The sequence below is a fragment of the Heptranchias perlo genome, chromosome 7 (genome assembly GCF_035084215.1).
Source record: "Heptranchias perlo isolate sHepPer1 chromosome 7, sHepPer1.hap1, whole genome shotgun sequence".
NCBI classification, from domain to species: Eukaryota; Metazoa; Chordata; class Chondrichthyes; order Hexanchiformes; family Hexanchidae; genus Heptranchias; species Heptranchias perlo.
Genome location: NC_090331.1, coordinates 90582771 through 90599780, shown reverse-complemented (window position 1 = coordinate 90599780; position 17010 = coordinate 90582771). Strand labels below are relative to the sequence as shown.

The 17010-nt window shown below is 42.4% G+C and overlaps 1 protein-coding gene across 1 annotated transcript in view; it reads right to left on the bottom strand.

Annotated features, from left to right (window-relative positions):
- Positions 1-15777, bottom strand: part of col6a1 (collagen, type VI, alpha 1) — a 104972-nt gene extending 89195 nt beyond the window's left edge. Inside the window, exons 1-8 of the mRNA XM_067988104.1 lie at positions 15528-15777; positions 14936-15065; positions 7861-8064; positions 5191-5350; positions 2646-2759; positions 687-707; positions 559-579; positions 412-456 (exon numbers count right to left, since the gene is read on the bottom strand). Of these exons, the coding sequence (XP_067844205.1) occupies positions 412-456; positions 559-579; positions 687-707; positions 2646-2759; positions 5191-5350; positions 7861-8064; positions 14936-15065; positions 15528-15615 (783 nt within the window). The 5' untranslated portion in view covers positions 15616-15777. The remainder of the gene's footprint in view (positions 1-411; positions 457-558; positions 580-686; positions 708-2645; positions 2760-5190; positions 5351-7860; positions 8065-14935; positions 15066-15527) is intronic.
- Positions 15778-17010: the final 1233 nt, after the last annotated feature.

The window sequence follows — 17010 nt, the reverse complement described above, 5'->3', positions numbered from 1 at the left end:
TGGTCGCTCAACACATCCATCCTCATGGAGCACTGCCTTTCCACACCAATTGAGAAATGCATGGACTATTTGTTACCCGATTGGGTGATTCTTGACTCTCAGTCAAACATCCTTTTTATAACTAAGAAGTGAAAGTGTTCAAAGAACACTTTTTTTTTAAATGCCCCTATGATTTTCCTCCCTGGTTGCACGTAACAGTGTCCAGGAGATTAATCTTCAATTCCTGGAGATTCCAGGTCAATTCTGGAGAGTTGGAAATCTTCAACGATCTGGCAAACTCGGCATGATCCAGTCATCCTTGAAATGAGGGATATCCATCAAACTTTCAATGTTTTAAATATTAGCTACAGCTACATCCCCCACCCACCCCACACACACATATACACGTTTTATAAAGCCTGAGACACTAACCTTTTCTCCCAAATCACCAGGAGATCCAGGCGATCCTTTCAATGACTGTAAGATAAAATGTCACCATGTAAATAGTTCCCTTTAAAGCAACAAGGTAGAAAATGAATTGCTGGTATTGCAAAGAAACTTCTCTTGAAGAGCACCTACCTGACACTCAAAGGAGCAACACTGCAGGCCAAAAGGAAAATTAATGAATATTAAATACGTACACAAAATACATGCTAATAAATCCATTCAAATAATTTGAAACCAAAGACTGAGTTCATGCAACATACCACTGGCTCCACTTCATTATACTGTAAGTGAGAAAGAGAAGAGATTAGATCCATTTGAATATTTAGATAAAGAGAGGTTTCAATGCGCTGGGGAAATGCTAATGGTGGCCATGGATTAGATTTGGTACAGGCCAGAAATCCAATAAGAATATTATCAAATATCTATTATACGTAGTCTGACCACTGGAATCAAGACTTTGGCAAACTTCTTCTGGTCGCTCTGTCTCAGTGACATCGTGAACATAGTGATCTCCTCCGAACACTATTTCTGGTGAAATCATAAGTGCGTTCCTTTAGAAATAGTGAGCGTAGAACACAGTAAATGAAGGAAACAGTGAAAACAGGAAACAGCGAAGATAGGAAATAGTGAACATACAAAATAGTGGCCATAGAAAATAGTGAATATAGGAAATAGTGAATATAGGAAATAGTGATACAGGAAATAGTGAATATAGGAAATAGTGATATCGGAAATAGTGAATATAGGAAATAGTGATACCGGAAATAGTGAATATAGGAAATAGTGAATATAGGAAATAGTGATACAGGAAATAGTGAAAGTAGGAAATAGAGAATATAGGAAATAGTGAATATCGGAAATAGTGATACTGGAAATAGTGAATACAGGAAATAGTGAATATAGGAAATAGTGATACAGGAAATAGTGAATATAGGAAATAGTGATACAGGAAATAGTGATACAGGAAATAGTGAATATAGGAAATAGTGATACAGGAAATAGTGAATATAGGAAATAGTGATACAGGAAATAGTGAATATAGGAAATAGTGATACAGGAAATAGTGAATATAGGAAATAGTGATACAGGAAATAGTGAAAGTAGGAAATCCTCCTGCTACATTCACGATGTTAACACAAAAGCCTAGAAATGGCTACTAGTAATAATGGTGTACGAGTGCTTAACATGTTTGTAAAACATTCCTCTGTCTGCTATTTTAATGCTGGTGAGTTAATATGAACAGGTTAACACCTCTGGTAACAGTGGACAGGGGAATGTGATAAGAACACATTAAGAATTCATCTGCTAATATTGCTAAGTGTAACCTCCAACCTATAGAGACTGGAGGATACGTTCCTCTGTAGAGGCTACAACCGCCGTGAGGAGAATATCAAATATCAAATATAAAATTACACATTTTCAACTAGACTCAAATATAGTCAACTCTAATTTGGGAACAGATTGAAGCACAGACAATTTTGAAAGAGCTGTCACCCAAATATTTGGTATAATAACAGAAGCAATTTCCATCGGTAAATATTAACAGAGCTTTCATTTGGTACAAAACAAAAGTTGCTAGGATTCTTTTCTTACTGTAAATTCTGCATTGATAAAGGTGAGGGATGTCAGTGCTGAGGAATGGAACACTTTCCATTCCATGCACCCAGAGTCAGTCTCCCAGACCAGGTGTAGCACGGTTGGGCTCAGAGTAACATTCCCTCTAGTCAACCCCAAGAAGGTGCATCAAGCTCCCATCCTCAAAAGAAATGCCTCTGAATGAGGCATTGCAACATTTCTCCAAGTACCACAAGGGCCATCCTGTGGCCTCCTGGAGGGAGACTGCCAATTTATGGCAGTTTTGTTCTGTCACGCCTCCTAGGAGCTGGATTAGGACTGATCCAAACTCATGTCATATAGGACCATTACTGCTTGGGCTCATTTCATTTGTGACACTCAATAGTTGGTGAGTGGATACCTTGATCACCACGCGCTAGGCTGTGGCACATCAGGACTCTCTGAGGGTGACATCCAGCATTGTAGCCGTATTGTGAGAGACCTCTATCTACATTGATACAAAGGAGCCGACTTTATGAATGGGCACCTCCAGGAGTCCCAGTGGGAAAATGAGTCTCCCTGCTGCGAGCACCCATTCATAAAGTCAGATCTGAAATGTCGTTGTGAAATATATTCCCCAAGATTGTACAGCATGGAATACTCACGATTGTGTCGAGAATGCTGTCTATTGTACTGTTTAACTCCACCTCACTGAGAGTGGTTGCTGTGTAGTTTCGTCGATATCTCATATCAGTAGCAATCAGATTCAGCCTCGCTTCCTAAAGCAAAATTAAATTTACAATCCAAACCGAAGCTCAGGGTAAAAACATTGAAAAGAGCCCACCACTTTAATCCTGCAAGTTACAGGCACCAGATTCCCATTAGTTCATCTTTCATTACTCTTCATTGTAACCTTGCATCCTCTACCTGTTTGTGTCTGCAATTGCCTGCAATTCACAGCAGGAGCAGCTCTAACATATGGTCCCTAAGGCTGGTCCAAATAGCATTTACGGTGGACTTGAATCCAATTTGTAGCCAAACAAGAGTCTCTTGTAGGCACAACCTGACTACATAATAAGAAGCCGCGGTGTTTCTTTTGCTATAAGATAAACCAGCTTTCCCCTCATTATGTTGAAGCCAAGACTCGAAGCATAGTCTATTAATATAATTCATTCTTTTCAGAGCCTCAGCGCTGTGGAGCTCCTTACCCACCTCACTCCCTCCTACAATCTACAGGCTTATCAAGAATCAAGTTGAATGTCGCCTAATTACGATGTCCTGATTTACCTCATCTTTTCTTCCACCTTGTTGGTATCCTGTACTATGAGCCTTGGTTATGCAGTAACATAGATGTGTATTGGATGAGAAAAGACAACTGCGCTCCATCTGACCTTTCTTATGGTGTCTCAATTAAAAAAACACACATCTTAACAAGAGTGGCACAAAATATCTTGCCATCCCCCCCATTATCTCCCTTCAACAGACCCCCATTCTCCAGCAATAGAGGGAAAATGGGTGACCTGCTCTAGGCATCTCCTAATACTACGTTCTAACTACCCACTGATAGGTGCACAAGGGTGGCAGGGCACAGTTCTCTCCCCTATCCATTCTGCAGTGGGCTTCTTGAGAGCCGAGATGGAGACAATGCACCTGGCACAGTGCATCATTACACCTTGGCGCTGAACAACCCGCTTGAGTTTAGATTTTCTTTCTTGTTCCTTCTCCAAATACATCATCCACACGTTCTTCCTCCTCTCTCCACCCTGCGTTGTTGAAAGTGAGATTCATTGCACCATCTTCTCCTCCAACCCAATCTATCCCAGGATCTCAGAGCTTTGGAGCTCCTTACCTCCTTCAGTCTTTTCTTCCTTCTACAATCTAAAGGCTTTTAAAAAGTTGAGCTTGGCAACACTTAATCATGATGACCTCATCTCTTCTTCAATCTTGGTGGTGTGTTGCACTATGGGTTTTTGGCCCCTGATATCTCAATCCTACGCCCCATTGTTTATCTTGGGCCCCTCCCTGATGCTTCCTGCAGCCAGGAGTGGTGGAATGTCCTCGCTGTGGCCCTCGTCACAACTCCATGATCAGCCAGCGGGAGTTGTATCTAAACAGGGCACAGCTGGTTCAGTCAACTCTTCCTTCTCCCCACAAAGTGCTTCACTTCACAGTGAGGCCGAGAATTGGCGAAACTCACCATCGAACAAAGATTCAAAGGCAGGAGTCAAACCCAAATCCTCCAAATGTTCTGCCGCTAAAATGTTAGACTCTTAACGGCTTGTTAATAACACAGATCCAAGTGCTGGGCAACAAAGCATTGTGTCAGTTTTTCCGTTCAGTGGCATTATCAAAGACTCTTCATTCAGATATAGGACAGGTTACTGCTCCCACTACGCTGGTCCAACGTTAAGGCTTAGCTTTGAGCTTTAGAAGAACTCTTTTTATTTATGCCACTACGACTTTCTTATGGCTTCTCTTTCCCCATCTACCCGTGAACTTGTGGGCAACCACACAGGGCAGGATTGGAGTCACATGTGGACCAGACCAGGTAGAGTTGGCAGGGGCCTTAGTTGGGTTTTTAACACCAATCTTGTTGTTTTTATGGGTGTTTTTCTGGTGCCAGCGTACAAATCACCAGATTTCTTGAATTCTTCATTTTGGGATGTGAATTCCCGCCTTCTGAGTTGTTAGTCCAGTACCAAAAGCACTAGGTCACCACACCCTGTCAGGTTATAGTTAGGCATGCATTTGCTTTAATTTTTTGTGTTCCCTTCCTGCTTCATTACAATTTATCACCTTACTGCGTTATATTAACCACTATCACAAGTTAGTACATTTAACATTTACAAAAATAATAATAGAACTGAGAGGTTATAGCTATCAGGAAAGATTGAACAGGCTGGGGCTCTTTTCTCTAGAAAAGAGAAGACTGAGGGGTGACTTGATAGAGGTCTTTAAAATTATGAAGGCGTTTGATAGGATAGACGTAGAAAGGATGTTTTCACTTATGGGGGAGTCCAAAACTCGGGGCCTCGTGTGGACCATAAACACTGGCATAGACCAGTTGGGCCGATTGGCCAGTTTCTGTGCTATAAATCCTATGTAATTCTATGTAAAACTGCATGAAATGCTAAAATAAAAGTGTAAGTGTGTGGAATTAGCAGTACAGCAGAGAACTAAAGATTGTATCATGAGCGATTATAGACCTACTAGGTGATCTGGAGTGATGGCCACAGAAAATATCTTTATCCCCTGGTTCTTTGCATCAGATGCTGCATTGTCCAACCCTCCACATGGCTCCTTGTATCCTTCAATTGGATGTCCATCTGTTACTACAATCATGTACTTGTTTTCCCGGTGATGAGAGCCACTAGAATGAGAGACATTTTACAGTGTTTATGTTGTCTGTTTTCTTCCTTGCAATCACAAAAATACAGAGAAGCCTAAATCATCTGTGCTCCCGTTTGACTGTAATCTCATTATCTGTCAGAACTTACTAAACAAAAGAAATTCAATTTGAAATAAAGCAGAGACATTCACAATGTTTATTTAAAACACCTACAGAAAGGAGATTGGGGGAACTATTGATAGTCCACTCGGGGGTGGAGAAGGGGGTAATGTCCCCACCATTATGGCAGATAATCAAGGTCCCACTGACAATGACTGGAGGAACAGGCTTGTGGGGCTGAAGATGAGAAAGTACAGTCTGACGTGTGGACATCGTCAGAGAGTGTCAGCTCCCATACATGTCCAGCTCCTCATGGTTGTGAGACATTAATTGGATTGACCAAAATGGCCTGGACTGTCCCAGGATGTTCCCGGTGCCACATGCAACCCAAGATCAGCTGGAAAAACAACACAAGGTCTGTAGGTTTCCCTGTACCGTTAAGAACCTTTGTTTTATAAATGGGAGGAGTGTATCTGTAAGCATGCTGATGATGTGGTATAATCGCTCAGCATCAACAGAAGCTTCAGAAATCTGAAGAAGGACTAGAGGTGACCATTTTTTCTCTGCTTTTCTTTACCAGGCAAAGCAATTTACATTGTACAAGAATCCTGTGCACAATGGGTGTCCACTTACAAAGGTGTTGAAGGAATAGAGGGTGAGGGTGAACCATTGACTTAAAGTCATCTAAAAGAAATTCGATTACAAATTAGCAAATCATAACTCATTGGTAAGATCACACTTGTGGTCTGTGGAGGAGCAGAGAGATTTAGGGGTCCAAGTGCAGAAATCACTAAAAGCTAGTGGATAGGTACAAAAAATAATTAAAAAGGCTAACGAAACATTAGCCTTTATCTCAAGGGAGCTGGAATACAAAGGGTGGAAGTTATGTTACAGCTGTACAGAGCTCTGGTTAGATCCCACCAGGACTACTGCGTTCAGTTCTGGACACCACATCTCATATATTGGCCTTGGAGGGGGTGCAGCGCAGATTCACCAGAATGATACCGGGGCTAAAAGGGATAAATTATGAGGACAGGGTGCATAGATTAGGCCTTGAGTATAGAAGATTAAGGGGTGATCTAATTGAGGTGTTTAAGATGAACAAAGGAGTAGAGAGAGAGAAACTATTTCGTCGGTGGGGGAGTCCAGAACAAGGGGGCATAACCTTAAAATTAGAGCTAGGCCGTTTGGAGTGATGTCAGGAAGCACTTCTTCACACAAAGGGTAGTGGAAATCTGGAACTCTCTCCCGCAAAAAGCTGCTGAGGCTGGGGGTCAATTAAAAATTTCAAAACTGAGATTGATAGGTTTTTGTTGGGTAAGGGTATTGAGGAATACAGAACCAAGGCGGGTAGATGGAGTTAAGACACAGATCAGCCATGATCTAATTGAATGGCGGAACAGGCTTGAGGGGCTGAATGGCCTCCTCCTGTTCCTATGTTCCTATTTGGAATGTTCCAAGTTATTTTGGGCAATTCAGCTACAAAAGGGCAATGCTGCATTGGAGATGGTTCAGGGGAGGGTCGCAAGGTTCATTTTGAGATTCAAAGTGCAAAAGTATGAGACTGGACTGAGAAAATTGAACCAGTTCTCATTTTGAGAAAATAAAATCAAGATGGGACCTAATCCAGATCGTTAATATTCTAGAAGGCAGGGATAATTTAAATATAAACAGATTACTTAACTTAGAAAGTGCCAGGTGACAGTAGGACAAACTTATCGATCCATATAATAGACTTTCATGCATTGCAATGATGGCTATGTTAATGAACTCCTTTAAAGAGCAGTTGGGAGATATTTGGTAGGAAAGAGATTGAAGATTATAGGGGTACAGGTGGGTGTATATAGGAGATGTCCATATATAGGATGGAACTCATCAGGGCTGTATTGATATTCTGGACATCTTATCGATTACCCTCTGATTAATCTGTAATTATCCATCGGAGATTAAATATGTTTATGGGGAGACACTGGCAGTGTTTATTGCACATGTCCATTGGAAGGGCAAGGTTTGAGAAGTGAAAACCTCTTTCTTTATGATACACCCGCTATAGCAGTGTCAGTGTAGACCTACCACCAAGACTTCTGGCACTGATGACCGCACTGATCTGATAGTGAAAACCAATGCGGACATAGCCCCAACATATGTAATCATCATAGCGGTAATGCCATGTCTCCTTGGCACAGCGGCTGCAGGTTCCTTTGGCAATTGCATACGTACAGAGCTGGTACAAGTACCCCTCAAACTAAGGGCAGTACAGCTCTGATGTAACCTTGCTACTGGCATCATGATAGGTTCAACATTGATGTGAAACCCGAAAACTCTCACTGACCCTTGAACCTACAGCTGTAGAGCTTGCATAGACACAGCAAATTATTTATATATTTCCCCATCTTAGTTCCTTGATGGTACAATCCTTAAAGTGCTCTTACCCCAGCAGAAGTTCCTCAGCTCCATCCCTTATGGCACAGTCTGTGTACGTGCCTTTGCCAATGTAAGCCACTTGATCGACATTATGTATCATAGCTGCCTTTCCACTCAGGTTCATAATACTGAGAGGGTGGATCTTCCTCACTTCGTCACTGTAGTGCAGTGCTCCTGCATTCCATTCCAATGTCTGGTCACATCGGTAGTACCTAAAGCAGACAGAATCCTCGTGTTAGTCACATCAATTTGATTGACACATTTTTTTTGCCCTCATATTATCTGCTTGTCTTCCCCTTTGAGCCAAGTCAATGGGAATAAAAATCTAGAGAAAGAGAGATGTAAAACGGGCTGCCGATTCGCCATCATCCACTTGACACTGTCACACACAGTCAAAATTACCCCTTTTCTCCACGCATCGGAGGTAATTTTAACTTTTGCCGATAGTGTAAAATGGGCTATATCCAATCACCTTAATGCAGTTGTACCCTGGCAAGGCATCAGAAATAGATGTGAGAGATTATTAATAACATTCCTGACAATCTACGGTTATAGAGCCCTGGCTATCCTGAGGTTTCATTTCCTCAGGTAAACCAATAGGATTAAACTAGGTTATCAATTGCCTTAAAATGAGTGCATGGAGGGACTTTATGCAAATGCATTAATCAGTGCAGCTACCGTAGAAACTCAAGGCCACTGGTGAGTTAAAAACGTGAACTGTATTGACGAGGCAGTGAAGATAATTGCATTAGGGGTGGGGGGAGATGTTGGAAGGACCTTAATCCTTGCTTACTTCTAAAAAAATCTGTCTATAAGAAAATCCGAACCATATAGAAGGGTCTTTGCTAGAGCAATCCAAAATTAATCCCACTGCCCTGCTCACACCCCATAGCACAGTCCTTGTCCTTGCTTCAATTTTCTACTAAAAGATGCAATGGTCTCTGCCTCAACATGTCCCTGGGGAAACTTCTCCTCACTCTCAGTGACATATTTTAAACTGACAACCCCTTATCACTGACTCCCCAACCAGAACAAATAGCCTTTCCCTAGTCACTCTTCCAAAACCTTTTATAATTCAAAATGTCTATTAAATCCGCTCTTAGCCTTCTCTGCTCTAGCGGGAAATAGAAAGATAGGAAGGTAGGCCATTCGGCCCCTAGATCATGTTTCGCTATTCAGTTAGACCATGGGTGATCTGTATCGTAACTCCATTTACCCGCCTTGGTTCCATAATCCTTTAATACCCTTGCCTAACAAAAATCTATCAATCTCAGTTTTGAAATTTCCAATTGACCCCCAGCCTCAACAGCTTTTTTGGGGGGAAGAGAGTTTGAAATTTCCACTCCCCTTTGTGTGAAGAAGTGTTTCCTGACATCACCCCTGAACGGCCCAGCTCTAATTTTAAGGTTATGTCTCCTTGTTCTGGACTCTCCCACTAGAGGACTTTTTGAAGTTGTAATGTAGAAAACAATTTGCGCACAGAAAGCTCCCACAAACAGCAATGGGAAAAAAAATCATCTGTTTTAGGTGCTCGTTGGGGGATAAATGTTAGCCAGGACAACAGGGCGAACTCCCTGATCATCTTCAAATAGTGCTTAGGACTCTTCTACATTCACCTGAGAGGGCAGAGAGAGCCTCAGATTAACATCTCATTCGAAAGACAACACCTTTGACAGCGCTGCACTCCCTCAGTATGGCACTGGGAGTGTCAGCCTGGATTTTAAGGTCAAGTCTCTGGAGTTGGACTTAAACCCACAACCTTCTGACTGAGAGGCGAGAGTGCTACCCACTGAGCCAGGGCTGACACTGATTAAAACGAGTGAGCACTCCAAGGTAGCAGGGATTAAATCATCGTAAACTCCCACCTTCCGAAAAGGATCATCATCTATTAATGGGAATGAGAATCAAATCACACCTCGTACATTGACAATTGACCAGCCAGCCTGGCGTATGAATGGGACCAGGAGTGGAAGACCTGCCACTGGGCACAGGGGTTCCTTCCGCTCAGCTCCCGCTAACGCTGCAAGCCAATGGCATAATGGCTGTGTTGGTCCTAAGTGGACCAATAGGTGGAAGCTCTTTGCTGGTAAACGGCATAGTTTCAGCTGGTTAAACCCCAGCAGGACCTCTGTGCAAACCACGGATTCCTAAACCTTGGCTTGTACCAACCTGCACCTTAGGTAAGTTATAGGTAATATCTGGCTTTGTCCCTATAGGGTCATGTGGGGCAAAAAGGCACTCCATGTAGATCTCCTGGTAGGTTTGGAGACTCTGGGTATGTTGGACATCAAGCTAACCAAAACAAATGCTTTACTCAGCTCTTAGCTTACCATCCCACCATAAAAGAAAAGTGAGTAAATCTCAGGTTCAGTCTTGTATCTAGTGTCCATCTAGCAACTTTCACTGCACCCATCTTATTAGAGATGGGCCATTCATTTTAAATGGTCAACAAATCACGGGCAACGCCTGGGCGAAGTTCCGATGAGTTCTCCCAGTGGGTGAATCTCCCTGCCGGGAGTGCAGAGTCAGAAAGTTCCCTCTCTTATATAGTAGCAAAGGTGTAACCAGGGGTGGGGGGGCACATTGGGGGCAATTCCCGCATTTGGAGTTGGGGGGGCCTAGCTCATTCCACAAATTGGGGGAGGGGGATGGAAAACGCTCCAACAAGTTGCACCTATGTTTGGCAGAATTACATAAAAGGATCCTCAATAATTTGTTTGTATTGTTGCTGAGTCTTTGCTCTCCCTTCTCTTGAAGGGCGAGAGGACATTTTAAATTACCTTCACACCAAGTTCTGGTCTTGACTTTAGCCCAGATTGATTTGTGTCTTCACTATGCAGCCGATTGTTTTTTTATAGAACCGTAAAGGTCCTGAAAGGGGTGCTTTACCCAGACAAGAGTCCTTTATTTAAAAGAAACCTTTAATTTTCTCCCCTATCCCTGACTCACGCTGCAATCCAGTTCCGCAGGCATTGAGGGGCCCCTCCAGTACCTCCCCCAAATGGCCTCAAATATGAGAGAAAGGCAGTGAACGTTATCAGATGGCTATTTGCTCAAAGAGAACAGCATGGGCCAATAATATCCTGATCCACTGTCCATTGAGGATCACTAGATAGTGATCAGGAACATAGGAACAGGAGTAGGCCATTCAGCCCCTCGAGCCTGTGCTGCCATTCAATGAGATCATGGCTGATCTGTATTCTAACTCCATCCACCCGCCTTGACTCCATATTTCTTAATACCCTGGGCTAGCAAAAATCTATTGATCTCAGATTTAAAATTATTATTTGAGCTAGCATCCACTGCTTTTAGTGGGAGAGAGTTCCACACTTCTATCACCCTTTATGTGAAGAAGTGTTTCCTAACTTCTCTCCTGCATGGCCTGGCTCTGATTTTAAAGTTATGTCCCCTTCTCCTAGACTCCCCACCAGCGGAAAAGGTTTCTGTCCATCTACCCTATCAATTCATTTCAAAATCCTAAAAATCTCAATCAAATCACCCCTTAACCTTCTATATTCCAGGAAATACAAGCCTAGTTTATGTAATCTCTCCTCATAATCTAACCCTTGGAGCCCTGGTAACATTCTGGTAAATCTGCGCTGCACTCCTTCCGAGGCCAATATATCCTTTCTAAGGTGCGGTGCCCAGAACTGTTCACAGTACTCCAGATGTGGTCTAACCAGGGCTTTGTATAGCTGTAGCAAAACTACCTCCTCTTTATATTCTAGCCCTCTAGTTATAAAAGCTAACATTCCATTAGCCTTTTTGATTATTTTTTTGTACCTGACCACTACATTTTAGTGATCTGTCTACATGGACCCCTAAATCTCTTTGGACCTCCACTGTTCCTAGCTTTTCACCATTTAAAAAATACTCGGATCAATCCTTTCTTGATCCAAAATGGGTGACCTCACACCTACCTGCACTGAAATCCATCTGCCACAGTTTTGCCCACTCACTTAATCTACCTATGTCTCTTTGTAATTTTATGCTCCTGTCTACACAACTTATTATTCCACCGTTTGTGTCATCGGCAAACTTGGATATATGGCTCTCTATTGTGTTATCTAAGTCATTAATAAATATAGTGAATAGTTGTGGCCCCAGCACAGATCCTGGTGTGACATCACTAGTCACTTTCTTCCAATTTGAGTACATACCCATTATCCCCACCCTCTGTCTTTTACCGCCTAACCAATCTCCTAACTAGATCAATAATTTGCCTTCAATTCCATGAGTTTTAATTTTAACTAACAGTCTCTTATGTGGAATCTTATCAAATGCCTTCTGGAAATCCATATAAACTACATCCGTAGACATTCCCCTGTCTACTACTTTAGTTACTTCCTCAAAAAATGTAATTAGGTTCGTTAGACATGACCTACCCTTTACAAATCCATGTTGGCTCTCTCTAATCAGCTCAAATTTCTCTAAGTGCTCAGTCAATCTGTCCTTAATTATAGATACCAATAACTTCCCCACAACAGATATTAGACTAACAGGTCTATAATTTCCTGGTTTCTCTCTCTCACCTTTCTGAAATAATGCAGAAGTATATGCCAGTTTATCCCCATCACTAATAAGAAAGAAAGAACTTGCATTTATTTAGCACCTTTCATGACCTCAGGACGCCTCAAACACTACAGCCAATGAAGTACTTTTGAAGTGTAGTCAATGTTGTAATGTAGGAAAAGCGGCAGAAATGTTGTGCACAGCAAGGTCCCACAAACAGCAATGTGATAATGAGCAGATAATCTGGTAGCACTCTTGCCTCTGAGTCAGAAGGTTGTGAGTTCAAGTCCCATTCCAAAGACTTAAACACATGATCCAGGCTGACACTCCAGTGCAGTACTGAGGGAGTGCTGCACTGTTGGTAGTGCTGTCCTTCAGATGAGACGTTAAACCGAGGCCCTGTCTGCCCTCTCAGGTGGACGTAAAAGATCCCATGGCACTATTCAAAGAGCAGGGGAATACTCCCTGGTATCCTGGCCAATATTTGTCCCCCAACCAATATCACTAAGAACAGATTATCTGGTCATTTATCACATTGCTGTTCGTGGGATCTTGCTGTGCACAAATTGGCTGCCACATTTCCTATAGTGCAACAGTGACTACACTTCAACAGTACTTCATTGGCTGTAAAACACTTTAGGATGTCCTGAGGTCATGAAAAGTGCTGTATAAATGCAGCTTCTTTAATTATCATTAGTTATGTGCCAGCTGCTTCTGTGGACTATTTAATAGGAGGAATTTATGCACCATTGACTAAACCTGGAGAACCACAGTTAACAGTGAAAGGATTAAAGCCTCCAATTTATTGCAGGCAGGACCAGGTCCATGGTGAAGTCAGATCACTTGGGAACTGTCATGGCACATCTCATGGGGGGGCGGGGGGGGGGGGGCAACAGCAGCTGCAGTGATTAACCAGCAATGGGGAGACAAACATGTTGCCAGTCCACTTTTAAGAGCTCTCCCATCTGCAACGGGACCGTGCTCTGCCATTATGAGCAGGCCGATTCTAAAACCACCAGGGGAGCTCATAGCCATCTTGTTGATAGGATCTTTGGGCACTTTATTTGGGTCACACTTTAAATAATAGCGATATCTCCCTCGTTGCCTACATTAGGCATGAGAGACTTCAGTTATGTGGAGAGACTGGAGAAGCTGGGATTGTTCTCCTTAGAGCAGAGAAGGTTAAGAGGAGATTTAATGGAGGTGTTCAAAATTATGAGGGGTTTTGATAGAGTAAATAAGGAGAAACTGTTTCTAGTGGCAAAAAGGTTGGTAACCAAAGGACACAGATTTAAAATAATTGGCAAAGAACCAGGGGGTAGATGAGGAGAATTTTTTTAACGCAGTGAGTTGTTATGATCTGGATTGCGCTGCCTGAAAGGGTGGTGGAAGCAGATTCAATAATAACTTTCAAAAGGGAATTGGATAAATAATTGAAAAATAAAAATTTGCAGGGCTATGGGGAAAGAGCAGGAGAGTGGGACTGATGGGATAGGTCTTTCAAAGAGCTGACACAGGCATGATGGGCTGAATGGCCTCCTTCTGTGCTGTATAATTCTATGATTACAACAGTGACTACATTTTTTAAAAAAGTACTTCATTGGTTGTAAAGCACTTTGTTACATCCTGAGGTCGTTAAAGGATGCCATATAAATACAAGTTCTTTTGTTCCTTTATTCTATGATATTATTATGCCCATTGTTTTGATAAACACTGAAAAGTTCCACAAGGCAGTTTATTGTAGCAACAATTTTCTTCCCAAATTGATAAAGATATCAGAGAACTAGCACGACAAATGATGTTATCTCCTTGCGCATCCCCGATTTCCTTCACCCCACCATTGGCGGCCGTGTCTTCAGCTGTCTAGGCCCTAAACCCTGGAATTCCCTCCCTAAACCTCTCCGTCTCTCGACCTCTGTCTCTGCTCCTTTAAGACGCTCCTTAAAACCTACCTCTTTGACCAAGCTTTTGGTCACCTGTCCTAATATCGCCTTATGTGGTTCGGAGTCATATTTTGTTTGATAATCGCTCCTGTGAAGTGTCTTGGGACGTTTTACTACGTTAAAGGCACTGTATAAATAAAAGTTGTTGTTGTTGTCAATTTGATCTGCTGACAAGCCGGCGTTTTCACCGCCTTGATACCAAACTGTGGGAACCGGGCCGCAAATTGCACTGCACGTGTTATATGCAGAAGTCTGTGCAATTTGTCACACTAAATCACCAGCCCCGCTCACCGCATAGCATCACAATTAAAATGGCCACTTGGCCGCTGGTAGCAGATTCAAACTCCCTCCCCGCCTTTTGCATCGACCGAGAACAGAGCCATTATTGCTGTCACCTTCGACATTAGGATGTTAAGCAATGTGAAGGGGCTCACAAATATATAGATATTTTTAAAAATTGAAAAATGTGGAGAAAGAACCAGTTTAATCGAAAGTAGCCATTCTCACCAGACCTGCAGCGTCACCTTCAGGTGCAAAGGGAATTACAAGTAGCAACTTCTTCCCAGTTTGGCGTTAAGTTGCAGATATGTAGAGTGAAAGGATATAATGGCAAAAATGCAATGATTACCGGTTGTGCAACTTGTCGATGAAATTTGTGGTGAACTTCTTCACAAGGTCTACAAGGGATCCATAGGGCTGAACTCTTAAAGCGACACTCTCAGACGTGTCCAGCACAAAGAATAGATCGGCAGGGCAATCTGTAACAAGAGAATGATTAGAGTACCTGACACTTGGAACGTATCACTACAGCCATAAAGCTGTCACCCTCTTAAACGTTCAGCAAAATAGCTTTGTTAAAAATTGCAACTGAAATACCACCCTCTTGAGATACAAGCACCCATTTCCACATTTTTGCATATCTTGTTAGTCTGATTGTTTTACACTGGAGAGACTCCCATAAACAAACAAGTAACTTTATGCAAAAGCAAAAGGGAATCACCCACAACTGGCACAAGATTTCAACATCACGTTTTAATTTTATTTTGCACACTTTAAATCCAGGCTGCAAGTTAAAAGTTGCACACTTCAAAAAAAAAAGTACAAAAGATTGTGGCGAATTTAAACAAAAATCACTTATTATTTTAACAGTCTGTCATTTCTAATTTTTTTTTTTACAAACGGTTGGAAATTTCTCTGTGACGAGGATAGCAAGTACCCACCTGAATGATATACATGGTCCTGTTGTGCCAGTAGAAAGTTCCATGTGCAGCAAAGTTCGAACAGGATTAATAATAGTTTCAAAGCCATGGTTTCCACTGCTGGAGTGGGTTCGTGTGCTGAGCACACGGAGACTGAGGGAGAATCTAGATGAAAAAAAGGCAGAGAGAAAGGCAGAGAGGCTGACGAGAGGAGTTGAAGCCTTCGTCTCTGCTTCAAGACAGAGATCAACTGTGAAGTAGGCTGGCCCTAAGCAGCCAGCCAGGAACTAGTATCGGGATAAAATGTATGTGGTCTCCATACAGCTGTGCTGTGAACTTTACAGCTGCCAACAGCCAAACTCTCCTGAATAATAATGACAATTTATACACACCAGGTTACAAGATTGCATTTTGCACACACATTTGAAACACACATGTTTATATGTTCATTAAATGAACGTGAAAATGTTTTATTTAATCTGCAAGAATTCCATGTCGAGAACCCCCCAATAGTTCCCCCTCCCCTTAAGGACACACCCATAAATGTTTGAAGTTTTAGCTCGCAGTGTACTATAAGTGTGGACCTATATTTAAACGGCTATTGTCCTGTGTGTGAGGCATAAACGGGCACCATCACCGCCCCTACATAACTGCATGCATTTCCATGAAAAAACGGTTTCCACTGGCAGGAAGGTCCGTAACCAGAGGACATAGATTTAAAATAATTGGCAAAAGAACCAGAGGTGGGGGAGGGTGGTGAGGAGACTTTTTTTTACGCAGCGAGTTGTTAGGACCTGGAATTCACTGCCTGAAAGGGGTGGTGGAAGCAGATTCAATAGTAACTTTCAAAAGGAATTGAATACTTGGAAAGGAAGAAATTTGTAGGGCTATGGGACGAATTGGATAGATCTTTCAAAGAGCCGGCACAGGCAGGATGGGCCGAATGGCCTCCTGTAAGATTCTATGATTCACATAGTGGTACGCGTTCTCATAAATGTATAGCCAGGGGTTGACCATAGGTGAGTAAGTTAAATTCTGCTTCTGTCCTTCTTGGGATTCCAAGATTTTTAGCAGCGTTTGTGGATCGCGTTCCGCAATTTCATCCCTTTTTTTCTGTGATATACAAATGAGCTTCCATTCACTGGCCAGTGGTTTATAGTGATGGACTACAAACAAAGAAAGCAGAACTTTCATTTATGTAACACGTCTCACGACTTCACGGTGTCCAAAGGCGCTTTGCAGCCAATTAATTACTTTTGAAGTGTAGTCACTGCTGTTTTGTGGGCAAACTCAACATCCAATTTGCACACAGCAAGGTCCCACAAACAGCAACGAAAGAGTTAATCTGTTTCGGTGACGGTGGTTAAGGGATGAATGTTGGACATTGGGAAAACTCTCGTCTCTTTCAAAAATGTGCCATGTAATGTTTTACATCTCCCTGTACAGGCCAATGGGGCTTCAGCTTAATGCCTCAACCGAAAGACAGTGCAGTACTCCCTCAGTA